Source organism: Penicillium mononematosum (assembly GCF_028829835.1).
Source record: "Penicillium mononematosum strain IBT 11891 chromosome Unknown utg000005l:1.0-9366267.0:1.0-9372171.0, whole genome shotgun sequence".
Taxonomy (NCBI): Eukaryota; Fungi; Ascomycota; class Eurotiomycetes; order Eurotiales; family Aspergillaceae; genus Penicillium; species Penicillium mononematosum.
In genome coordinates, this window is record NW_026643275.1 from 1 (window position 1) to 25,086 (window position 25,086).

At 47.5% G+C, this 25,086-nt stretch overlaps 11 protein-coding genes across 11 annotated transcripts; 8 read left to right on the top strand and 3 right to left on the bottom strand.

Moving 5' to 3' along the window:
* Positions 1–2,485: 2,485 nt before the first annotated feature.
* Positions 2,486–3,712, top strand: N7519_008108 (FAD-dependent oxidoreductase; the record flags this gene model as incomplete). The annotated part of the gene is made up of 1 exon (XM_057294884.1): positions 2,486–3,712. The coding sequence occupies one exon, from the start codon at positions 2,486–2,488 to the stop codon at positions 3,710–3,712; it is 1,227 nt and encodes a 408-aa protein (XP_057142766.1).
* A 3,311-nt stretch (positions 3,713–7,023) lies between these two features.
* On the top strand, positions 7,024–8,155 carry N7519_008109 (uncharacterized protein; the record flags this gene model as incomplete). The annotated part of the gene is made up of 4 exons (XM_057294885.1): positions 7,024–7,293; positions 7,346–7,822; positions 7,876–7,964; positions 8,020–8,155. The coding sequence occupies 4 exons, from the start codon at positions 7,024–7,026 to the stop codon at positions 8,153–8,155; spliced, it is 972 nt and encodes a 323-aa protein (XP_057142767.1).
* A 916-nt stretch (positions 8,156–9,071) lies between these two features.
* On the top strand, positions 9,072–10,699 carry N7519_008110 (sugar porter family MFS transporter; the record flags this gene model as incomplete). Its single annotated transcript, XM_057294886.1, has 2 exons — positions 9,072–9,282; positions 9,342–10,699. The coding sequence occupies 2 exons, from the start codon at positions 9,072–9,074 to the stop codon at positions 10,697–10,699; spliced, it is 1,569 nt and encodes a 522-aa protein (XP_057142768.1).
* Positions 10,700–11,140: 441 nt separating this feature from the next.
* On the bottom strand, positions 11,141–12,642 carry N7519_008111 (prolyl hydroxylase family protein; the record flags this gene model as incomplete). Its single annotated transcript, XM_057294887.1, has 2 exons — positions 11,141–12,312; positions 12,360–12,642. The coding sequence occupies 2 exons, from the start codon at positions 12,640–12,642 to the stop codon at positions 11,141–11,143; spliced, it is 1,455 nt and encodes a 484-aa protein (XP_057142769.1).
* Positions 12,643–13,579: 937 nt separating this feature from the next.
* Positions 13,580–15,140, bottom strand: N7519_008112 (IQ calmodulin-binding motif protein; the record flags this gene model as incomplete). The annotated part of the gene is made up of 5 exons (XM_057294888.1): positions 13,580–13,784; positions 13,851–13,996; positions 14,049–14,882; positions 14,942–15,016; positions 15,066–15,140. 5 exons carry the CDS (start codon positions 15,138–15,140, stop codon positions 13,580–13,582), a joined length of 1,335 nt encoding a protein of 444 aa, XP_057142770.1.
* Positions 15,141–15,772: 632 nt separating this feature from the next.
* Positions 15,773–16,348, top strand: N7519_008113 (S-(hydroxymethyl)glutathione synthase; the record flags this gene model as incomplete). Its single annotated transcript, XM_057294889.1, has 1 exon — positions 15,773–16,348. The coding sequence occupies one exon, from the start codon at positions 15,773–15,775 to the stop codon at positions 16,346–16,348; it is 576 nt and encodes a 191-aa protein (XP_057142771.1).
* A 519-nt stretch (positions 16,349–16,867) lies between these two features.
* Positions 16,868–18,382, bottom strand: N7519_008114 (uncharacterized protein; the record flags this gene model as incomplete). The annotated part of the gene is made up of 4 exons (XM_057294890.1): positions 16,868–17,299; positions 17,373–17,757; positions 17,809–18,220; positions 18,313–18,382. The coding sequence occupies 4 exons, from the start codon at positions 18,380–18,382 to the stop codon at positions 16,868–16,870; spliced, it is 1,299 nt and encodes a 432-aa protein (XP_057142772.1).
* Positions 18,383–18,661: 279 nt separating this feature from the next.
* N7519_008115 (uncharacterized protein) lies at positions 18,662–19,200 on the top strand (the record flags this gene model as incomplete). Its single annotated transcript, XM_057294891.1, has 2 exons — positions 18,662–19,014; positions 19,065–19,200. The coding sequence occupies 2 exons, from the start codon at positions 18,662–18,664 to the stop codon at positions 19,198–19,200; spliced, it is 489 nt and encodes a 162-aa protein (XP_057142773.1).
* A 901-nt stretch (positions 19,201–20,101) lies between these two features.
* Positions 20,102–20,923, top strand: N7519_008116 (acyl-CoA dehydrogenase family protein; the record flags this gene model as incomplete). The annotated part of the gene is made up of 3 exons (XM_057294892.1): positions 20,102–20,126; positions 20,281–20,529; positions 20,556–20,923. The coding sequence occupies 3 exons, from the start codon at positions 20,102–20,104 to the stop codon at positions 20,921–20,923; spliced, it is 642 nt and encodes a 213-aa protein (XP_057142774.1).
* A 1-nt stretch (position 20,924) lies between these two features.
* On the top strand, positions 20,925–21,159 carry N7519_008117 (uncharacterized protein; the record flags this gene model as incomplete). Its single annotated transcript, XM_057294893.1, is given in 2 exon segments — positions 20,925–20,944; positions 20,964–21,159. 2 exon segments carry the CDS (start codon positions 20,925–20,927, stop codon positions 21,157–21,159), a joined length of 216 nt encoding a protein of 71 aa, XP_057142775.1.
* Positions 21,160–22,024: 865 nt separating this feature from the next.
* N7519_008118 (uncharacterized protein) lies at positions 22,025–25,030 on the top strand (the record flags this gene model as incomplete). The annotated part of the gene is made up of 10 exons (XM_057294894.1): positions 22,025–22,250; positions 22,304–22,428; positions 22,478–22,780; positions 22,830–23,097; positions 23,219–23,345; positions 23,400–23,828; positions 23,895–24,096; positions 24,117–24,188; positions 24,248–24,450; positions 24,514–25,030. The coding sequence occupies 10 exons, from the start codon at positions 22,025–22,027 to the stop codon at positions 25,028–25,030; spliced, it is 2,472 nt and encodes an 823-aa protein (XP_057142776.1).
* Between the last annotated feature and the right edge of the window lie 56 nt (positions 25,031–25,086).

Sequence of the window (25,086 nt, forward strand, 5' to 3'; positions counted from 1 at the left end):
AAGAAGAAATTAATGATAAATTTGTACGAAGTAGAGGCTTTAAAATAAAGACTATAGATAGAAAAAGAAGAATCCTAAAGGGGCTAAGAATAGGTTAGTGATAAATTTGTACGAAGTGGAGGCTTTAAAATAAAGACTTTAGATAGAAAAAGAAGAATCCTAGAGGGGCTAAGAATAGGTTGGTAATAAATTTGTACGAAGTGGAGGCTATAAACAAAGACTTTAGATAGAAAAAGAAGAAGCCTAGCTTCTCTAGGAATAGGTTTATAATAAATTTATACGAAGTGGAGGCTTTAAAATAAAGACTATAGATAGAAAAAGAAGAATCCTAGAGGGGCTAAGAATAGGTTAGTGATAAATTTGTACGAAGTGGAGGCTTTAAAACAAAGACTATAGATAGAAAAAGAAGAATCCTAGAGAAGCTAAGGCTATGTTAATAATAAATTTGTACGAAGTGGAGGCTTTAAAATAAAGACTATAGATAGAAAAAGAAGAATCCTAGAGGGGCTAAGAATAGGTTTATAATGAATTTATACGAAGTAGAGGCTTTAAAATAAAGACTATAGATAGAAAAAGAAGAATCCTAGAGAAGCTAAGGCTATATTGATAATAAATTTATACAAAGTGGAGGCTTCAAAACAAAGACTGTAGATAGAAAAAGAAGAATCCTAGAGGGGCTAAGAATAGGTTAGTGATAAATTTATACGAAGTGGAGGCTTTAAAATAAAGACTATAGATAGAAAAAGAGGAATCCTAGAGGGGCTAAGAATAGGTTTATAATAAATTTATACGAAGTGGAGGCTATAAAATAAAGACTTTAGATAGAAAAAGGAGAATCCTAGAGAAGCTAGGAATAGGTTCACGATAAATTTATACGAAGTTAGTATATTCAAAATGAATTTATACGAAATTTACCTATTAATTTAAAGTGGTTAGATTATACAAAATAGTAGAATTAGTAGAATATATATTTAATATATAGTAGTGAATATATCCTGATATATTATACAGTCGTACCCTATTAAAAATAATTCAAAATTTTAATCGGCTACCATACCTTTATTTCTAGGTCAATAACTCTAAAATTCGAATACTATACTCTTTAAGATATAGAATAGATCTCTACAAATTTTCAGACCGATCCTCGTACGAGAAGGAATTCCAGTCTACTCGTAAAAAGTATTCTAGTCTACTCATGGCCCCACTTTTCCTCCCATAGTTAAGCCAAAGTCCTAATTCCAGTCTACTAGACTGCGCCCACCCCCATGGGATAGAGGGAGGAAAACGATATATTCTATAAGCTTTCTTTACCTAGTATCTAAGGTCTATAGGATCGTTATTAGGATAGGATAAGAGGGGATTGATACTATATCTATCTTATATAGATATAGGCGGTGCTATCTTATACCTCCCTAGGCCGACTATAGAAGGTGGCTTATACCGATATACTACTAGATAAGATTCGGAAAGGATCGTATGATCTTTTTTATATTAGGGTCACTAACGACTAAGTACTGAATAGTACGGAAACGATAGTGTATATAAGTGTAGGAACGGCTCCACACGGGGCCGTCCAATGAGACATAAGACAGTTTTACATAAGAAAGGGGACTTCTGGGATCACACTGGGCTTTTTCTGGGGTTTGAGCAAGTGGATATCTGGATTTGGTCCCCAGAGCAATCCTAATGAGCCACCCACGTTGAGTCGATAGTTAGGATGGACTGCGCGCGATCAGATAGGATTTCATTTGGATGTCAATGCGTACCAAGATAACGATCCCCTTAATTCCATGCTCGAGAGCCTCGTCGCCGCATTTCTTACAGTAGGTAGCCGACGAGGACTCCTCGCCGACATCATAGTTGAGCCATGTGAAAAAGAAGTGCACTGCGGTCGGTGCTGTAACTTGTGAGTTCCAGTGTCCGGTGCATATTGAGAAGTTTCAACCTACCATTTCGCGATCACAAAATGTCTTCAGCATTACTGTTGGCCGCTGTGATCTTGTTATATTGTATCCATTATTTAAGCCCAGATGGGCCTGTCGATTTGGGGTTGATCCCGCATGGACTTCGGATCGGGCGGTCCACACACCCGAGGGCTTAAACGCACAGTTTCAGCCTCACATGCACCGTACAGATCTACGATAGAACCCCCCCCCCCCAAAAAAAAAGAAAAGGAAAAGGCCTCGCCAGGTGGGAACTCTAAGGTATTTCGTGGGGATACACCCGCCGACCCCTGAACTTCTAAAAGTTAGTAAGCGGACCAAGATACGGGGCAGTGGGCCGTTCATGTGGACCTTCGGTATGTGGGATTTTTATAGAAATTATTCGTATTGTCCACGAAAAGTTAGAAGGTGACCCCGTCCTTAGAATCTCGAATATTTAAATTCCCAACGTGCCGCCCTGCTTATATTTTTCCAATTTTCTCTACCTTCTTTTTATCAACTCACCTTTTATCAGAGATCTTGTATCAATTCAAGGGCTCCTCATGGTTTCCTCTCCGAACTGGCGACCCGGGAAACGTGTTGCCATTGTTGGAGGAGGCCCCGGTTCGATCTCAAGTGGCTTAGCCTTGATTCAACGAGGCTACGATGTGAAGATGTTTGAGCGGCAGCCTGAATGCAAAGCAATTGGGGGCGCGGTCCTGCTGTCGACTCCCGTTTTGGCCATCCTGCGATGCTATGGCTTAAGCTTGGACAACGTCGGTGCATACACCGTCACCTCCTTCGCGAATAAACAGGGGCTAGAACGCGTCAAGCTGCCATTCAATGCGGAGGTTGAGAAGCGTATGGGTATCAAAGGCTGGCACTATGGCGTCCTCCGTTCATCAATCTTCAAAAAAATGCTGGAGCTTGTCCCGGAAGGCGTTATTCATGCCAATCATGAGTTCACTTCTTACACGGAGCGCGACGACGGCATCGATATTTCTTTCGCAAACGGTCAACAGTTGACCGCAGATATTCTCATTGGCGCGGACGGAATTCGCTCAAAGGTCTCTCGACAAGCGTTTGGTGAGCCTCATCTCTTTCACACCGGAATTCGTCTTTGGCTTGCTTGGTGCGATCATATACCGGGTATCCCTGACAACCATGGTGTCATTTCGCATGACTGGCAATACCAGGCTAGCTTTTTCCCGATGCTTCATGAGGGCAAGCCAGGATTCGAGTGGTGGGTGGTCGAACCATCGTGGGATGGGAAGCCGGTCCCAGATGATCCCAAAGAGCATCTCACCGGAATTCTCAAGGACTGGGCACAACCGATGCCTCGCTTTTTAGAAGCCACCGATTTCAAGACTCAAGTGTATAGATGGGAAATATTTAATCGACCTTCTATGAAAAAATGGTCCGCTGGAAGGGTCGTATGCGTTGGTGATGCCGTGCATCCTGTATCGCCATATGCAGCATATGGTATGGGCATGGCAATTGAGGATGGTTATTTTCTTGCCAAAGCGCTCGACGGCATCGACCTGCGTGACTCACTGGCAGTCAGCGCTGCGTTTGAGATCTACGAGGACCAACGAGTTGACTATGTCAATCATAACATGGAATTTGCCCGTTTCCTTGGCAGGATGTTCCACTCCGTGCCTCGGCCCCTCGCCAACATTCGTGATTTGATTTTTGACTATACTCCGGTGCTTAGTCACTTTCTGGGGAAAGGCTACCTCAAGAAAGCGGAAGAGGAGACATTGAGCCTGAAGGAGCTTCAAGTAACCTGATATGAGGCGTGTCGATCAACGAAGTCAGAGCGCGCCCCGCGTGCTCAGACTTACCTAGAGAGCCAAAAGCGGCAAGGACAGGAGCACTAAAACCGAAAATGAAAGCCAGTCTGGGTAGTTGCTTTGGGAAATCAAGTACGCATTTAGATCTATCGGTAAAATTCCAATTTCGAAATGCCACATGGCGTTTCTTATTTGTCTGGTATCCTCTTAGCTCTTTAGACCTTTGGTCTTCCTGTTTAATGATAGGTAGGATATTTGGGGCTATAGCGTGCTATAGCGTATGCGAAACTATAGGTTACGTGCTATATATGACCTTATAGGATACGAATCGGATAATCAGCCTTTATAGAGTTTAGATTTGAAGGCTTCGAGATACGCTTTAGTGCTTTTTCCTTTTTACCCCTTAAAGTTTTTTATCCTCTCTTCCCTCCGTGTCTTGTAGTCTATAAGTACTACGTCGTATATCATAGGGTTACTAGGAACTAGGCTCGGGGCCTTCCGTGTGTATTTCTTTAGATATTTTATCTATATAGCTAGCTTCCTATTTAGGTATAATACTAGAATTGTTAGTAAGTGAAAATGAAAGCCTAGTTAGTTACGGATCATTTACTAACAGTCTTAGTGGATAGGTGGTATCTGTTGATATATATGGGATGTCTTCCCATGTCTTTATCTCTTTGTGTAGACCGAGCCTTTGCTTTATCAGTTTGCTAGTTTGTCATTCCTTTATCTCTTTGTTAGCCTAGGCTTATATACAGCCTGCTCTCTATAGATTTCATATCACACCTCTCTTCTTCCCGATTTTCCCCTCCATGCTAGTATCCACTAGATCTCTAGTATCGTAGCCCTTAATAGGTTACAAGGCCCTCGTTTCTCCCCTTTATTTCATGAGCCATTTACTTTGCCGCAACTTTCGTCCTTATGTGAAGAGAGCACGCTTGTGAAAGAGGATATTTCCAATCCAAGGTAATGCAGAATCAACAACACGTATATGCAGCAAGATCCGATGGGGCCGACGGGGCCGACGGGATCGGTGGGGGTCGAGCAGTAAACCAGGTGTTGCCCGACCTCGGGATGATACAGTTCTTAATATGAGATACTATAACAAAGCTTCTTTATTAAGAGTGATAAAGAAATGAAAGATGCACCCCTTTAAAGAGATATACAAATCCAAGTGAGATATACTATCCAATAGTATTCTCAAAGAAAATTGAGAGACAAGTGAGAGATATAGTCTTTCTATTCTCTCCTTATAAATTCTAGCAAGATATAGCTTCATAATGCTATTCTTAATAGAGTCAAGGATGATAAGGCTTCTCTTCGGGGAGATGCTTATTAAAGGTATCAATAGATCTATCTCAATAAGATCTTTGATGAAACACCAACAGACTAAAATTGCGCATTTTTACCCGCAGTTCGGACCAACCACGAATTCCGAGGTTGATTGGGACGAAAATAATTCCTTGGAAATCTCTCGATCGGCTGAAGGTCCTGAATGGTAGGACCGCAGCTGATTCCTTTTTTGGGGGGGGGGGGCGGCCCAAAATAGCTTTATGGTCGGTTTATCTTTTCTCATCTTTCTCAATAATCCAAGGCGAATGCAATGTTGGCACGGGCGTTTATATTCTGTCTGACAGTTGATCGAGACAAGATACTCCCGTTCTAGGATTGTCTGTGCAAGGTCATTGGCAAATCCCCCCAAGAACGCGAATTATTTTGTCTGCCGCTTACACCCTACCGGGACACACAATTGAACAGATCCCAGGCCAGCCTTGTCGATCTGGTTGGATGAAAGTAACACCCTCTCTAGCTTACTTTGCAGGGCTGGAGATGGTGAGGTCGGCAAGAGACCTCTGCAATGCTCAGTTTCAGTTCCTTGGCAGGTTCCTGAAGTCAGCAACGTGAATATGTCAACATACTAATCGATCACGAGATGCACAACTCGCAAAATGCTGCTGCCTGACCTGTTTTGCGTATGCCAAGCATTGGGGGCGCTCTTTGAAGTTCGATTTTGCCGATTTAATGCCGACATTTCTCTTTTCCTTTTTCCTTTTTCTTTCTTTTTTTGTTCCTTCCAATCCCGGAACATTGGAAGTTGGAAGGTTGTCGAAGGAGCTCATCTAATTTGAGGCGGTCAAGCAATTTTGACGATTTTTCATCTATCAACAAGTGGAGAACAACCAAAATTTGGACCCATGGCGGCTTTCGACTGCCCCCCCAATAGGAGTCTATAGTAGAAAGCACAATCCACATACCTGGATGCTTGCCACTACTGTGTACACCTGTAGTCGGGGAAGGAAAATCTGAAGAAACAACAGACAAGAAAGAGTACGGGGGAATCCAGGAAGTGGAAAGAGAATAGCAAAAAGAGCACGCAGGCGAGAGAAACTAGGGAAGACCCCGACTGGCTTCCAATAAAACCCTCTTCCACGGCTTGGCATCGCCTTGTAGGGCTGACGATCTCATTCCGAGCATTACTTTCTGAATGGTACCTACACATGTATTTAAGCCCAAATTACATATTGTTTCCCTATGTTGTTTAACAGGGAGATTAAGGGGTTCCACCCAGGTCCATCTACCACAATATCAAAAAGGGAAAGGAAAAAAAAAAGAAAGAAAGAAAGAAAGAAGATGAAGTGAAGAAAAGCCAACCAATGACGAGAGAAGGATCGGTACCTTGATTTCAGCCCTATTTATACATATAAAATTGTACTAGCAGGGGGTGCGCATCGGCAATATAGTTTGTCCAAAATACAGCAAAGTAGGATCGTGGTCTAAAAATACTAGACCCAGGCGTTTTGTTCGCCAGGTTACTAAGTTGTGGTAATTACTGGCAAGGGTTTACTAACAGGTATCTGAGGTCTGGACCCACTTGAAGCCCGGGGGGCGCGCACTTGGAGTGTTTCGTCGCATAGTGGTGTCTCAGCTAGTGTTTGACAACCCCAGCAGACGGTCCTGCACCCCTTGGTTTAGACCCGGTTAGTGGCGCCCTGACGAGGTTTCGTCGCAGATATCTGCAGATAGTATGGTAATTCCACCAATCGGTGAGTAACCCACGGTTTAGTCCCATCTTGCCCCTGTTGGCTGATGAATGTTTCGGGAACCTTCCCACATCACATGGCTCTAGCGCATAATAACAATGGGAAATCGTACAGTTTGGCAGTCCGCGGAATCTTGAGTAAACGTGCTCCGATGTCCATGAGTCGTCCGCAGATTTATCGTTTCCACCTGTCAATATAAATAGACCCTGGATTTCCCTTGGCTAACAACTCAATATTGGTTTCCATCACTGTTGTAAATATCGAACCATGAGGTATTTCGCCGATATTACACTCCCGGTGGTGCTGTTTACAGCTATTGCCAATGCATACGCCAATCCTGGCAGCTGCTCAGGGGCCTGCAACGTGCATGACCCTACCTTGATCCAACGCTCGTCTGACAAGCGATACTTCCGGTTTTCCACTGGTAACAAGATCTCATACGCGAGTGCAACCTCCATCAACGGGCCATGGACAAATATTGGCTCTATGTTGCCTGCTGGGTCCTCAGTTGACCTTGCTGGCAGTGATGACCTCTGGGTAAGTCACACCCAATGCCTTGCTAGACCTGTACTGATATAACTCTGCTTAGGCACCCGATGCTCAGCTCGTCAATGATCTTTACCATGTCTACTACACGGTCTCGACATTCGGGTCACAGAATTCGGCGATTGGCGTAGCCACTTCCCCGACCATGGAGCCGGGTTCCTGGACTGACCACGGGAGTACTGGAATCTTGTCCTCCTCCTCCAAGAACTACAATGCTATCGATGCCAACCTATTTAATGATGGTGGCTCCTACTACATGAACTTTGGTTCTTTCTGGCACAATATTTACCAAGCTCCTATGAACTCAGCTGCCACCAAAGTTGCATCTTCATCTTACAATGTGGCCTATGACCCGTCGGGAACTCATGCGGTTGAGGGTGCCTACATGTACAAGCATGGCAGTTACTACTACCTCTTCTACTCTGCGGGAACATGCTGTGGCTTCGATACGTCTCGCCCTGCCAGCGGCGAAGAGTACAAGATCAAGGTCTGCCGATCTACATCGCCAACGAGCGGATTCGTATGTGCTTTACCCTCTGCCAGTGTAAATTCGGTCTAACAGTTTCGTTCTAGGTGGACAAATCCGGTGTTGCCTGCACCAATGGAGGAGGTACAGTTGTGCTGGAAAGCCACGGCAATGTTTACGGGCCCGGGGACAGTAAGTTTCCAGCTCTTGGTCCAGAATTTTCCTGAGATACGTTGCTTACTTTTGTTCAGGGGTGTCTTTACCGATTCCAGTCTTGGTCCTGTCCTGTACTATCACTATGTGGACACAACTATCGGTTACGCCGATAACCAGAAGTTGTTCGGTTGGAACAAGATCGACTTTTCCAGTGGATGGCCAGTTGTTTGAATCGGGTAATGATACATTGACACAGTGAGACATTGCTTACATGCAACCTGTCAGGCCTTTCCTTGTCCCTGTCAGATCCTTTCTGGCTTTCAGGACTTTGTGCCTTTGTCACTTCGTCCCCATGAAGCTAGTTAGAGAGCTTCATGGCAGTAGTTAAATCATGAATAGAGACAGTTATCTCTCTTCTCCTACCTCCCATTAAAGCATGCATACGCGTATGGATGTCAGACATCTGGACACTTTGCCACAGGGTATATACATATATATAGTCAGAGATGAGCACAGTCAAACAAGCCGGTCTCAAACGAGGTTTTCAATGAAAAGGGAGGAGGGGGGAATGTAGTCTATCTTCTCGGCGCAGCTCCAAAAGCAATTTTTGGGTTCAAGGTCAATTCAGGTTCCCATGCCTTATCCTGGGACACCCATTTTGTGGGGAGGGCGCTTATCAAGCTTATCAAGCTTATCTTTGAAGCTTATCAGCCTTCCGAGGTTCCAAGGTTCAATTTTATCAATATCAAAGTTTACCTAGGTACATATGTACCTACATATGTAGGTAGGGGTCAACGTGAACCCAGAGTTGACTGTCCGGTACATGTATTATCCCGAGGTCATTTGTGGGAAGTACGATAACTGATGGGTTAACGCCCGCCTCATATGGAAACGTAGGTACACCCAAACCCCATACATTGGGGATCCACCAAGAAGCGAGCACACGACAGTGCAAATGGAAGGGCCCACAAACGAAGACCAGATGGATGCTAATAGGTACTCGACGTGGACCTCCCAAGATTGGAATCAATCAGAAAAAAAAGATTTCTTGCCACCGCCTCGGTTTTTCAATTTTCTTTTTTTTTTTTACCCAACTTTAATTTTTGACCTAATTGGAATTGTACATGGTGGTGTCTCACTCGTCAATATGGGTTCGAAGCCGTATTTTGGCCTTCGAGGAAATGCCCTTCTCCGCGCCGCCCTCTTCTTGGTCGTGTGTCCAACCTTTACGTGCTATGGATACAACATGGGAGTGACCGGTGGTCTTCTAACACTTGACGCGTTCAATTCGCAATTTCCCCGAATGGACACAATTCATACCCAGGGGACACAAAAGACAGAGAACTCACAAATGCAAGGTTGGTCACCACTATCCGGCAATTTATTGCTGCTTTCCAACTGATCGAATTTCCAACAGGCACGGTCATCGCCCTCTATACGGTCGGAGGTATATTTGGCGCGCTATCATGCATCTACCTTGGTGACCTCTGGGGCCGACGTAAGGTGATTTTCATAACCAACTTCGTCAGTATCATTGGTGCCATCCTTATGGCAGCATCTTTCGACTTTGCGCAATTTATCGTCGCGAGACTGGTCCTCGGTTTGGGCATCGGTGGATATATCGCGACGGTCCCGGTCTGGCAATCGGAGATCTCGCCAGCGCACAAGCGAGGATCCAATGTCGTCACTGATGGCATATTTATTGGAATTGGTGTGACTATTGCCCTATGGATTGATTTGGGTTTCTATTTCGCCAAAGACAACTCCGTTTCTTGGCGGTTTCCTCTCGCCTTCCAAATCGTTATGCCTGTCACTGCCATGATTTTCATCGCGATGTTGCCAGAATCGCCTCGCTGGCTTATCAAGGACGGACAGGTGGAGGAAGGGCGCAAAGTACTCGCGGCATTGCTCGATCTCGATGAGGATTCGGATGGTGTTAATGAGAACATCCTTAGCATCCAGGCATCTCTTGCATACTGCCCGGGATCGTGGACGGACATGTTCAGAAACGGCGAGCAGCGACTCTTTCACCGTGCATACCTCGCTGCCACAGGCCAGATGTTCCAGCAGATGTGTGGTGTGAATCTGATCACCTACTACGCGACAACTATCTTCCAGGAGTACCTTAGAATGGACGCCGTGGACTCTCGGGTCCTCGCTGCTGCAATGACAATGATGCAACCCCTCGGTGGTTACATCGCCTATTTCACCATCGACCGTCTCGGCCGCCGCCCTCTCATGTTGTGGAGTGCTGGAGCCATGACCGTCTGTATGGCAGGCCTCGCTGGCACGACCTCCCCCGCTGCAGTCAATAACACCGGAGCTCTCGCCATGGCAGTGGTCTTCCTATACTGTTTCCAATTCATTTTCACTGTTGGTTTCTGCGGTCTAACCTTTCTCTACGCCGCCGAAATGGCACCTCTTCAGGTCCGCGCCGCAGTGAACGCGGTATCCACTGCCACCGTGTGGGCTTTCAGTTTTATGATAGCTCAGGTAACTCCGGTCGGTTTCTCCACGATCGGAAACCGGTACTATATCATCTTCGCTGCTGTCAATGCTGCTATCCTGCCCACTGTGTATTTCTTTTTCCCCGAGACCAAGGGACGGTCACTGGAAGAGATCGACGAGATCTTCACACAATCCAAATCTATCTTCGATCCGCCGCGTGTAGCCCGCGCTATGCAAAGACGTGCAATTCAGGCGAGCGAATCGAACTCTGATTGTGGTGGTAATACCGCCAATGCTGTTGTCCTCAGTGAAGAGGTCAAGGCGTGAGAACCGATGCTCCGAACCACTTAGGGACCGGAATCACTTAGGGACCAGGTGAGCTAAGGAATATTGTAAATATGATCTTAAATCTTTATATAATCATTCTATTATTTTTTTATTTTATTTCTCCCTTTGCAACTTCATATTTAATGTGGTATATCTCTGCGATTCCCAATGGGGACATTCTGGGGCACATGGAAGCAAAAGAACTCCATCTTGTAGTGTTGATTGGCATTTCAAGGCACAACATCTACCTATTTCCTATAAAGACGCTCAGTGCCATGAGTTCAAGCGAACTTTGACGCAAAAGGGATGGTATTCAATCAATACTAACAGTCCTTCAAGTTGTTATTTCACTGAGATCTTCAAGATACTTACCTTGTAACACTCGAGGACTGTCGTTTTGATGGCATAAGGCCAAGTCTACATAATTCGTATATTTTATCATCACTCTTCGGAAGGCTTCACATCATACTCTACGTCAGTCCGAATAATGTATTTTGCCCCCTTTCTCACCCCTGTACCTTCATGGAGCAAGGCTCCATTCGACTCCCCATGTGGGAATATCGCAACAGCTCCCATCACAGGTCGTACTGGGTACCCATTGAGGGTCCCCTCCCGTGGGGCTGGCATGAAGAACGTCGTCTCTCCGCCCTCAAACTCATCGTTGAGATATAGTAGGAAGGTGTACATCGAGCTCTGCTTCTTGTCCTCGGGCGAAGAGTCGTACACGTATGTGTCATCAGGAAGAATACCGGATGGCGGCCAAGCTCCGTCAATGTGACAACGATATTCGGCTCCAGGAACGTACCTGTACACACGGAAGCGACGATTGATGCCTCGGACCTTGCGACCGTTGATCGAGGGCGGTACATAAGGGGAAATTCGCGCCCAAAGCATGTCGTGGAATGTGGTGTCAATGATCCAGTAAAAGTTGTGGGCCAGGATGCTGATGTCTCCGTCTTCACGAAGGGGCGCGTCCGGTAGGAAATTGACAGATTCACCGGCAGCGATGATCGCCTTGCACTCAGCGGGGGATAGCACATTGAGAGCAAGGCCGAGGCCTGGCACAGCGGGATGTGGGTGGTATGTTATGGAAGGACCGACCGGGGCCAGTGGGACGGCGTTCGGGGCGGTGGTATAGAGGATGGCGGGGTGATGGTTCGGGGGTTTGCGTAGTGGGCCAGGGGTTTGTTCGATGATGCGGAGGGCGGACGGAGACTTGGGCGCCTCGTCCAAAATTGATCCGTCGAGGACTGAGGCGTAGATCGGGAGTGGTGTCGTCGAAGGGCGCAGGTCCCAAATGGACTGGAAGGCAATGGGATTGGTCGAGTCAACGGCATTCGTGTTGGTGTCAACCGGAGTGCTGACGCGCAGGATGGCATCAAGAACGCCGAGAATCTCCATTTCCTTCGCACTGCGCTTGACGGGAACATGATCGTGTGCTTTCGGCTGCGTGGAGAGGCCGCTGACGACATCCAAATCTCGTACCCAGCGACACAAGGCTCCGATCTTGGGTTGTTCCCCCCTAATCCTCATCTCGGCAAGTAATATCTTGGCTTCAATGTATTTCTCGTCCGCCAATGTGCCGGTTATTCGGGCTGTCAAGTTGGCGCCCTCTATCGGATGGTTAGCGACAGTGTGTGAGCGAGACAACGCAGCGTACCGGCAGTGTTAACACCCGTAGTGCATGTCTGGCGGAAATCGTAGACTGCGACTCGGAGATCCTTGCATGCCTTCGACTTTGTCAGGCCGGGATATTGTGCAAGCGCTGTGAGCGTCTCGATTGTGATCTCGAGTTCCTCGTCTGAGACGACGGCATTGAGATGTGTGGACTCGAGAGGGACGCCATCGGGAGGGGGTGTCAGATTCGGCACTGCCTTTGGAAGCTTTTGTGGAAGGTCGACTTGTGCGTTGCGTTTGCGCTTCGCTGCTTTGGACTTGGCCATTTTATATTGGTTGGATGCAGATTTTACCAGTTCACGAGTCTACTTGACGAATTCACGGATATTTTTGCCCCGGGATTCCGACCACGGGATTGCACTCAAATTATGTAAGTCACGGACATTTCCAACCTTGGAAAGTTTCCCAATTGGGCGGAGCCTTCAAGGCGGTTTTGTTCACAAAATCAAGTGGTTGAACATCTTGTAAATGTCTACATGTATGTTGTACGTCTTGTTGCGTACAGGACCGCAATTCGCGTACTGCCCATCGGCGTAGTGGACCTTCCGATCCGTCCATGATGGGCCCGACTCGGAGATCAACTGATATCACACGATGCAATTAGCCATTTTGGCCACGGCAATGGATGAACATTGCCATTGCTTTTTCTCTCCAGACGCTGGGGTTGGGCAGATCTTTTGCGAAGAATCATTTCCCTGCCCAGATAGATGGCCTTTCCATGAGTTTGCCCCCCACAAGTTTGAGATGACACGCTCTTTGGCATTCTAAGGTTCATCCCAAGGGCATTGATCTCCTCTCAATGTGTAATGCTGACACTGAGTCCAATGCTCGGAGAATGCATGGAATCGTGGACTATAAGATCGTCCTTGCCGGATTGGATTTTCACTTGCGCAAGGCCTGCTTTGCGAGATACCTTGAAGCCTTCGTTGCGACCGGCCTATCACAACCCCGATTATTCTTCTGCTGCGCAAAGTCGCTATGTCTAAGCTCTGTGACTGTGTTCTCCGGCCGTGCATAACACGATGGACTTCCGTACATATTGTTCGCATATGTGACAGCCGTGCAACCCGAGTGACAAGACTTGGTCTACAATCTGAATTTTTCATGTCGACAGCAGTTACACAGCAAGTAGCACGATAATCGGGGTATCTCATTCGGCGCGCTATGATATGAAGGAATAGAACTCATGTGTACTCGCCTTCACTATCGGGATTGATGCAACATTTGCTTGGAAGTGTCGACCTTCTCATGTACAGCATGTGCCTTTCGTTTTGTTTTGGAGTAACCTTCAATTCCGGCGAGCACGATATAAGACTTGCTCATCGAAACATGGGACATATCGACGCCTTGTTGCTGTAGAGCGTGATGGAATGCTCTAAAATTGGCAGCTGGAGGGCGATAATGACCACTGCACAGGTTAGCCTGCACTTGCAAGTAATGAAAGTTGATGAATGAAAGTCTTCATGGAACTCACCTGAGTGGCGCCAGGCTGCGAAGTTGGCCGTGCTTGATCTTAATCATTCCAGCTGCTGCGATACGGGCGCCTCGAAGAAAAGATGAATGCTGAAACGCACCTGATTTTTTTATGCCAACGTACAAACGAAAAGAGGTATCTGCAACCTAAGGATGGTTCAGTCTGTATTCAACAATCACAAACCCAGAACTAACTCACAAATAGCCACATATCTTCTTTCTGTGACGGTTTGCCCAAAAGTCGCTTAAATGTAGCAGCGGGACTTGCGTGTACCACCTTTTTCATCATCTTCCCAGCTTCGTACTCGTCATCGGCGAAATGCGTCGGGTCATGATTTGAGAAGACATTGTCAAGGCTCTGTCTTGCAGATGTTGATGTTGATGATGAATATGATGAACATGATGATGTTGATAGTGACAAATCCCAGGTGGAATCTGGTTTTAGGATCGTGGAGTTTCCCCTGAATTGAGACACATCATCTTCGATTCCGACAATCCCCTGGAGACTATCTTTGAAACGTGCAGTATTCGTCCACACTGGCTCATTGTTTTTGGCCCAGCGGAAGAGCCCAGTCTCGTCTACCATCACCAAGTAATTCAAACGTTCTTCGCGAGTGAGATAACGGACCTGTTCTTTCTCGAGTCTGTCTCGTGGACATTGCGGCAGCTCAACATTTTTTCCTTCGCCATAGTCCAGCCAATAGAAGAAGTTTTCTTTTGACGATGAATTCCGCCAATACATGTGGTACGAGCGCAGATTGCTTCCATGTCGATGTTTGAGATCGACCATTTCGAGAAAGTATTGAAGATCCATCATCTTCGCCGTAGTCCCCGATTCGATCTCTGTGTTATATTCTGATCGAGTTCCGGTGGAAGGTGAAACTTCCGAAACATGATCGTCGCCGCCGACGCGCCTCGCGACACTAATCGCCCGTTGCCAGTTTCGACGAGCTTGGTTGAAGCCATCAGTGCTAGGTGACACGCGAGGCTCCGGAGGTCGATGCAGTTGGTGCCACTGGGCTTCTCGGAAGGCCTAGAGGGAAGAAACAAGATTAGATTCAGTAGATTTCGTGCAAAATACACACACTTTACCTCAATCCATCGAGTGGAAGCAGCCAAACCAAGTCCGCGCAGCTCACGTCGCGTTCGATAACCACGATATATTCTCTAACGATGGTCAGCGGAAAATGGGCAACAGGATTTACACAACATGTACCTGAACCGTCTGCGCGGCTTGTTCCTTATCGATGACGTCATGCGAAAGGGTCGAAGTCTCGGGAATATTGGTCATGGAGAAGTGCGAAGTTGGAAAGCAATTCAAAGGAGTCAAAGGAGTCAAGGAGTCAGAGGAGCCAAGAAGGGAAATTGTCAAAAGCCAAGGAGTGCAAAGATGCGATTCATCAAATCCTGTCTTGTGCCTGTCCCAGGGCCCCGGGGGGAAGATCATCTTTGTCAGCCCTGGTTTTCTCCAGGGCTAATGGAGAACCTCACCTGGGCAGCATCTTCAACATTTCAACATTTCAACATTTGAACAGCCAGAGATGCTTCTGGTAGATTCTTGGTTATAAGCAGAATTCCCAAATATACCAAGAGACAAGATAACATAGTTGGAGATTATCAGACCCCTCATGAGTCCCTTTTCCCGCAAAACAAAAAGAAATCGGCATCAGTCCCCGAGTCGAAAGGGAAATTATTTCCCCATTCAGGATCCGAATCCACAATTGGCAATCTACTTATACTCTAATGTATGTATACAATCCCGTATACGGGTCAACGGCCCGGTTACCGTTACCCCTCATGAGGAGGTGTGAGGGGATCTGACTATTCATGTTGGACCTTTATATTACATATAAGTAAGGTCGACATTTCCTGTAGACTCTTCCAGTAACCTCCATTATACCAAATTATTTTGCATTTCTCACCATGGCACCCTCTCTCCATCCTCTGATTGACAACGGCATCACGCCTGGCTCCGGTAGCTTCGCCGGTGGGAAGCTCCGTTGCCGCTGCGCCTCCGACCGGGTCGAGGTCACTCTGAATAGCAATGTTGCCCACAACCACGCATGTGGCTGCTCTAAGTGCTGGAAGCCATCCGGTTCTCTCTTCTCCATTGTTGGTGTTGTACCGCGAGACGCCGTCTCGGTGACAGCAAATGCCTCGAAGCTTTCGGTTGTGGACAAGGAAGCTACCATTCAACGCAATGCCTGCAAGGACTGCGGAGTGCATCTCTTCGGGCGTATCGAGAAGGATCATCCTTTCAAGGGTCTCGACTTTGTACACGTGGAGTTGTCCGATGAAAAGGGCTGGCAGGAACCACAATTCGCCGGTTTCGTCTCATCCATCATTGAACAGGGTTCCCACCCCAAAGAAATGGATGAAGTGAGAGCCAAATTCAAGGCTGTTGGACTGCAGACATATGACGTCCTGTCGCCGGCGCTGATGGATCTGATCTCCACTTTTACAGCTCAGAAGTCCGGTATCAGATTTGCCAATTTGTAAGGGAAAAGTGATGTGTTGATTGCATGTACATAGAAGGTGGGTGTTGGCAGAGGTGGTTGGAGTTTGAATTCGGAGGGGATCATGAAAAGGTGTACACTAGAGTCTCAGTTGTTAGTGTACATATGTATATGCTAAGTGCTATGTTGCAGTGAATGTTGGCTCATTTAGTAGACTGTACAATGAAAAGTGCAAGCATAGCTGTCTGGCCTGCAAGTTGCTAGTCGAAGAGATATCAACATCAAGCCTTTCATCGTCACTCATCCACTACCGCTTCGACATCATTATCCCCATTGCGTTTCCAAGCATAAGGTCCATTTTGACTTCAACAAGCAGGGTTCCTCATGTGCGATCTGAATGATACATCCTGAGCTGATCATGTTCTTCATCCCTTGGTTGCACTCTTGCATTTCTCATTCGACCGCAACTTCAAAATCCCGGTTATGTATTCTCCTATCTGGTTCTCCCAATATAGCAACTAGTCCTGCGATTCCTGCACAGGCTCTGGTCGATTCGCCTTGCTTAGATGCGCGCTTTGAGCTTCTCGACCGTTTCTTGGAGCGGATACTTGTGACGTTTTGTTTTGCTGCGGACGCGTTCACCGTCCTGAGGGGTGATATACCGAGCTTCGACTGCAGGATTATATTCCAAACCAGAAACCCTCTTGATATCTTCATCTGCAATGGGACGGCTGACCTGTCCATCGGCTCGCTTATATATAGTTACCACCACTGCTCCCCCCAACCCGAGATTGTGCTGCAAGGCGACATCAGTACCGGACACCAGACGATTGTTGGCCCAACCGCGGAGCTGCCATGTGAGCTCCGCACACTGAGCCAGCCCTGTGGCCCCTAGAGGGTGACCTTTTGAGATCAACCCGCCAGATGGGTTGACGACTAGGCCGCGACCGCCATATGTGATATCCCCCCCGACGAACCATCTCGTGGGCCTTTCCTGGCTCCGAAAATCCAAGTGCATCAAGCAACAGAAGCTCATTTGTGGAGAAACAGTCGTGAAGCTCGCAGACCTTGATATCTTTTGCTCCGACACCAGCCTCCTGCATGGCCAGCTGCGCGGCTTGGCGTGACATATTGAACCCGACGAGGTCTATTGCGCTCCGGGAATATACCTCTGGGCCATCGGTCAACAGCTGTTGGCCGGCCATGAGAATTGCCTGGGATTCGAGATGAGGACGCGCATCCAAGAACCGTTGGGACACAATGATGGCCGCTGCGGCGCCATCACTCGTTGGGGAGCACTGGAGCTTGGTCAAGGGTCCATAGATCTGCGTCTTCGGGTCTAAAATTTGGTCCAGAGAGTATGCAGTTCGGAACTGAGCGTACGGGTTTCTTTGGGAGTGTTCATGCGACACCCGGGCAATTTCAGCGAAATCTTCCGCTTTGGCGCCATATCTGTTCGCATGGTCAGCATCAAGTCAAGATCTAGGCCTCTGGGCGCTGTACTTGTCCATGTACTCCTGTCCGGCATTTCCAAAGTACTGGGCATTTCGAGGGCTCTGGTGTCTACCGAAAGTGTCCTCCATCATTTTGGTCGATGGACCCAATGGACTGGGCCGATCGTCCCATACACTCTTGATCGACCCTGGGCGCATCTGTTCGAAGCCAACAACGAGGACACAATCGGCCTGGCCTCCTTTGACCAGAGTGCGAGCAAGATGAAGGCCAGTAGAACCGGTGGCACATGCATTGTTGGTGTTGTAAATCGGAATCCCCGTCATTCCTAGCTGGTACATGATCCGCTGACCAGAAGTTGTGTCGCCATAACAATAGCAGGCTACACCTGCCTGTACATCATCGTATGTGATATGTGCATCAATTAAGGCTTTGACTGCTGCCTCGTAACCGAGTTCTGGGTCTGTAAGGGAAAGACATGGTGAGCTGCCGTCGGGTCTTTATAAGAAACAGTACTATATAGACAAGAGTCTATGCGGAAAGGGATGATCTCACATTCACGAGTGCGACGTGGTTTAAGAAATTGGGTCATTCCCACCCCCAAGACGTAAGATTGCGATGCCATGGTGAATTGTGAAGATGATGTGAAAAGAATTCACCCCCCAGGGCTGCATATAAACAAGTCGTTGGTAGCCGAGCTTCCGAGGTACGTTGGCTTTTCCCCTCATCACCTTTGGGGAGGCTACCTAGTGAAGCCGACTATATGGCATTCTTTCTCTTTTTGACATTATTCTGACTATGCCTGTTCTCATATAGCCTATTTAATCGCCAAAGCTCTCCTCACCCCGCAATCCCTCCCACAAGATAGCATACAACCTATTGAACGTCACTTGGGACACTAATAATGTCCGATATTCACTCGCAACCACCAACGACGAACATTTTCAAGTTATCATTTGCAAAGCCAAAGGTGCTGCTAGTGACGGTCGATCGTGAGAAACAACGGAATGCGCTACCCGCCGAGGCTCATTGGGAAGCCCATGGCATATTCTCCTGGTTCGACGATGAACCAACTTTATTTGTAGCTTTTGTTACTGGAGCTGGTGACAAAGCTTTCTGTGCAGGACAAGATTTGACAGAACAAGTTTGGGAACGTCCAGGCTTTTTTGAAAGCGCGGCAATCTCAAGGTCTCTTGATGCATGCCTTAGTGCGAGTCAACTTACTGGCGACGACATAGATCTATATTATTTCTACTCGTAAGCGTCTCACCTCCAACTGCTGTGCCAATCGTCTGACATCTCAATAGATGTTTCCCAATTGTGCCGAAGCTTGCATGTCATCACCTGGGGATTTCCATTACACAGCCCAACAAGCCAATTACTCTGCTGGGCGGCCTGGCCTCCTTTGGTGGTGCTGGAAACAACTACTCCATGCATGTATGACTGTTTTCTCATTGCCACAACCGACCACGGCTCGCCCGCAACTATAGGCTATCACTGAGATGACCCGTTAGCTTCGTAGAGGCTCCAGTCGCAATGGACTCATCCTTGCCAACGGTGGCGTCTTATCATATCAACATGACATTTGCTTTTCTTCTTTGCCCCCGAGAAATGGGTCACCTTATCCCAATGGCAACGGTTTAGAACAGGCTGAACCAGATCCAATTCCCCTGTCGATTTCGAGGTGGAAGGGCCAGCAACAATCGAGGTGAGTGGGATAGACTCACCTTCACCTGCTGGCTCTGAGGTTACTTGGGGAGAAATGCTGACTTGTGGCCAGACATATACCGTTGAGTTCAATCGACATGGCACTCCATTGCGGGCTTACATTGTAGGCCGATTAACCGATACTAACCACCGCTTCTTGGCAAATGAGGGCGACCAGACGACTCTCCTACGCTTGTCTTCGTCAAATGAAGAGCCAATAGGGAAACCCGGCACTGTCATTGCTGATCCCTTGGGGAAAATGGGCCAGAGAAGAAACTTGTTCTCTTTACATAGTACGGCCAGGCTGTAGCTGCAGCTTGACTTGTTCCAGGCTAGAATAGTATCAAGTGCATCTCCAGATAAAATCTTGAGAATGTGAAACAGCAAATAGTGTCCAGGTGCGTGTACGTCGATGTAAATACAATTGTGGCCTGAGGTATTGTCTCACTTGCAACTGAGCTACTGCAACTGTCAGGTTGCACTTGGGGATCTGCCCATATCAACTTCGAATGAGATTGGCATAAGAACCAAGTTGTTCTCGTTTAACCCCTCTTTCTCGTCACTTCGCTCTTTTTCGGCGCTTTCTGAACATCCTCGGTCTCCCCCGCACCATGGGCTTTGGTGTCAAAAAGCCGACATGTTGATCCAGCATTCTAGTCTCAGTATGTTTCATAACAACTTCCTTCGACATGACAGTTCTGACATATGTACGGAGACTTATCAGGTCCAAATCCCTTGCTAACATCTTGTGCATATCCCACGAATCCCTCGATACGATCATTGCACGCGCGTGCGACCGAGTTTCTCCAAAGCCAGGATCCGATCTATCCGAGTCCCAGCGAACGGTGCGAGAAGCCATCTCCAAAATATGTTCAGACTTCCCGGACAGTTACTGGGCCCAGATAGACGAGTCGCATCAATTTCCGACCGAACTCTATGAGGCGTTGGCACGCCAGGGATGGTTGGGTATCTGCCTGCCCCAGCGACATGGGGGCTCGGAGCTTGGCATTTCAGAAGCGGTAGTGATGATGCAGACTATTGCAGAGTCTGGTGCGGGCATGACGGGTGGAATATCTTTGGCCTTGAGCCAGTCGCCAAGTATGGAACCGAGGAGCAGAAAGATCGCTGGCTCACTCCGCTAATTGCTGGTCACCAGAGGGCCTGCTTTGGAGTCACTGAGCCCAATACTGGTCTAGATACCCTGCAATTGCAGGCAGCTGCACGCCGGTCGAGGGATTGCTATGTGCTGTCGGGACAAAAGATCTGGATTTCCACTGCCCAGCGGGCTGACAAGATCCTTATTCTTGTGCGCACAACACCACGCGACCGAGTGAAAAAGCCATCGCAGGGCCTGTCACTTTTCTACACAGATCTACAAGTTCCCCTGGTCCAAATCACTGAAATTCCAAAGATGGGTCGGGCTGCCGTCGACACCAATTCCCTTTTCTTCGATAACTGACATGTCTCAATGGAGGACCCTGTTGGAGAAGAAAACGAAGGGTTCCGCATGATTCTTCATGGGATGAATATCCCCTGGCGGACAGCTGGATGAAACTGGAGGCGGCGCGTATGATGATCTACCAGGGTGCTCGGGTTTACGATCAGGGCTACACGGGTGGGGAGTATTCCAACGCGGGAAAATACCTGGCTACAGAGGCAGCCTTTGAGGCTTGTGAGCGAGCCGTATACTGGTAATTAATATTATATTCGAGATTGACAACTCGGCCTCGAGAACCCAAGCTGCAGGATTGGGTGGCGGGCGCAAACAATGCAGCAAAATTGAGCCTAACTAAAGTCGCCACTAGTTCGACAATGAGGTGTTGGTGTAGCTGAGGTACCTGTGACTAGCTGATGACTGAAGCAAGCAATGGCACAGTAAGATTTATTGCGTATACATATTAATCGCCACTAGTTCGACAGCCAGCAGCTGGCACGACTGGGGTGTTGGATTACACTACCTGTGGCTAGCTGGAAGAGTTGGAACAACTCAACGAACCTACTGAGTAGTTCGTGTCAATTTCCAAGCCAGCATGCAGGCCAAATGAGAAAGGAAATGCCGCACAACAGTCGATTGGTGATCTACGAGCCCGATCAAGTCCTCCCCGCTCTGGGTCGAGGTTACAGCTGTCTATAACTCTAAGTAGCAATTGTGAAGCTGACTGCATCAGTGGACTTTGGCTATGGACGAATACCTGTATTATCTGGTCGCCAATAATTTCCTTACGCTGCAACGGGTGGTAAAAGGCGTTGCTACTCGCAGAGCTGACAGCTTTCTGTTGCGACGCTTGCATTAAAATGTGACAAGCCAGCATATGTGCCAAGGTGCCCAAAATGCCGTTCTATGTTGATCAATAATTGCTTTTTTTATGCAATCTATGACTGCTGTCCAACTCTCACCAGGTGTGAAAGAAATTAATATAAAACAGTTAATTCAATCCGATGGCCCAAGTAAATCGTCTTTCCCTAACAACTTCGAATGCACCTCTTTGGGCGACTAAGCAAAAAATCTTCAAAACGAAGTATTGCTTCAACAATTTCGATAATTTCGGCAGCAGACAAGATGTCTGAATCATCTGAGTACGAGTACTACCAGATCCAAGCCCGGTTTCCGGCCAAAGATTCCAATCCTGATGATGGCATCAACCGCAAGGTCTTTGTCCGACAAGATATCGACGAATGGAGCAGCAAGAAGTCGAACAAAAAGCAAGTGGATATTTTTATCCTAGCTCTGGACAATTTCCAGAAGCTGGACCCCAAAGAAAGACTGTCTTACTTTCAAGTGGCTGGTAGGTCCCAATCCATGAGCTTCTGTTTACAGCATTAACATGCATTTGACCAGGTATTCATGGACAACCCTTTGTGCGATGGGATGATCCTAGCCCAGAGCCCATGAAAAGTGGCTACTGTTTCCATTCTCATGTGATCTTTCCCGTTTGGCACCGACCATATGTGCTTCTTTTCGAGGTAGGAAGGCCTCTTACCTGAGACAAACTGGGTACTGACTTTATTCTAGCAAGTATTGTATGACATCATGGTCAAGGAGGTTATCCCTCAATTCCCGGAAGCCCATCAAGCTTCATGGCGTCAACAAGCCGAGTCCTGGCGCCTTCCCTTCTGGGACTGGGCCCGAAATGGCCGTGTCCCTGACTTGGCCAAATACCCTACCATCACTGTCCCAAGGCCCCAGGGCGGATCGGTTCGAATCAATAATCCACTGTTTCAATTTCGCATGCCTACAGACAAGCCGATGCGAAGTGAGGGCGTCGGTACTGAAAACACATGGGAAAACGACGCCGAACAGGAGGAGTATAAGAACGTACGTAAGACCTAAGCAATGTGAAGACGAACGAAGCTGACTCAATCAGTTTGGCAATGCAATTGGAACTAGTCGTTGGCCTGATGAAGAGGACCAGAAACCAACTAGCGAGGGCTGGCGGCACGGTGTAGTCAATAACCGCAAAGTGGCAGATGCTTTCAACGCTCACGAAGGATACAATGACAAGAATCATGGTCCTGCAGCTGAAATGGTGTACCGTCTGCTTACCGTGCCCATGGATTACATTACCTTTGCAAGCACAAATCCAACCTCGAAAGATCAAAATGTGGATGAAGACTTGAACATTGAATATGTGAGTATATGTATTTGAGATCTCACAGCACAACTGAACAAGAGCTGACCGGAAACCCTAGATTCACAACAATATGTAAGTACCCAAGTATCGCCACAGGGGAATTTGATTGTCTACATCTACAGTATGCGATTCCCAACTGCTTCAAACACTAATAACACTATTTCAAAGCCATGGCTGGACAGGTGCTGCAGGACACATGGGAAATGTACCTGTTGCCTCTTTTGATCCGCTGTTCTTCTTGCACCACTGGTAAGTATACTTCCTCAGCCAGCTAGAAATGCAACTCACGAAAATTACTTGCAGCAACACCGACCGTCTTTTCGCTATCTGGCAAGCTCTCAACCCGGACAAGTGGATGGATAACATTCCTGCCGACAATGCTACCATTCGTGATTCATTTGGCAAAGAGCACATCGTGAATGGGAACACGCCTCTTCAGCCATTCAGGCATGATGCTGAAGGAAATTATTGGACTCCTGAAGGGGTCAGGTTTACCCCCAATCTGGGTTATTCTTATCCAGAGCTGCCAAGATGGGAGACTAAATACCACCAGCAGGACGGAACACTCAACCAAGTTCTGTTCAAGGAAAACATCACCACCACCATCAACAGATTATATGGTGTGTCGCGTGATTTGGCGTTGGACCCTAAGGCTCCAACCCCAGAGGGCGTTGAGGAAATTGACGGTGGGCTCAGAATTCCCGACTTCGCTTTCAGTGTTCGGTTCTTGAAGTATGTTGCCCTTGAGAAATACCTGCTGTAATAAGAATTGATATCTAACTATCTTGAATGACATAGATATGCATTGGGAGGGCGGCCTTTCTGGGTCAAATTGTATCTCGCCCAGGAGGACGGCATACAAACCCCACTGACAGACTTGATCGCGGAGGTGTATAACTTTAGTCAAAAGCCCGAGTTGGATGGTTCTTCAGTCTGCGAGAACTGCACCAAAGGACAGAAATCCCGCGTCAAGTCAACCGCTTACATCCCAATTACCCCGGTTCTTTACAAGCTTATCAGGGTGGACGCAAACTGAAGTCATTGACTCGCGACGAGGTTTTGGCGTATATACAAAAGCGCGCATACTGGCGGGTATTCAAGGCAAGCAGACGTAGCCAACTCTCACCTTTATTGCCGCTAACCTTTCGCAGAACGAGAAAGAATTACCTCGCTACGAGGTGGAGAAGCTGGAGCTGGAAATCATTGGCAGCAGCAACGACACCAAGCATTTCACTAACCCCGCTACTCCACCAGCCTTTGAAAACTTCAAGAAAGAGCCTACCATTACTGGCGGTGCTGATGGAGCGCTGGATCCGGAGTTGAAGCAGCCAAAGATTGACCCACCAACTCCTCGGTAAGTTTCTCAATCCTATAGAAAAGGGGATACACATGGAAATAGACCACTAACTGGGCTCAGACCGAGACGACCAAGAGCAAATCTCCCACTTCATGGTAGTCTTCAATTCCAGCAGACTCTCAAAGCAGACAGTGTCATTCTCATCGAGTCGTCGAGCGTGGATCCTGTCAAACCCGACGATGGCGTCGACATGACCCAGATTTCCATCATGGATGCAAAGAACGATATCATCTTCCATATCTCTATTCGCCGAGCTCAGGGTAAGGTCATTTTCAACTCTAAGCTCGGCGGATCATGGGGTGAGGAGGAACGGATCGATATTTCCCGTCGATTCGACAGTGAAGATGGAGCGACAATTTTGATTCATGACCAAGGGGGAGGCTTTGAAGTTTCTATTGACTGGGTCCATGCAATTTGGTTTGCTAAACGTGCTCAGGACACAACACCACAGTCAATCCAGTATGATCTTTGGAACAAGGAGGGAACTTCCGCTTTATCAGAGGATCTCGAAGTGCGCACATATCCTTCGATGAAAGCTTTGTTCCTCCAAAAGCATGCTCATGAGGAGGAGAAGTAGCCATCAAGCATTGATATGTAGTTTGATAGGGATATAAAGAAGCTGGGGAGATTAAT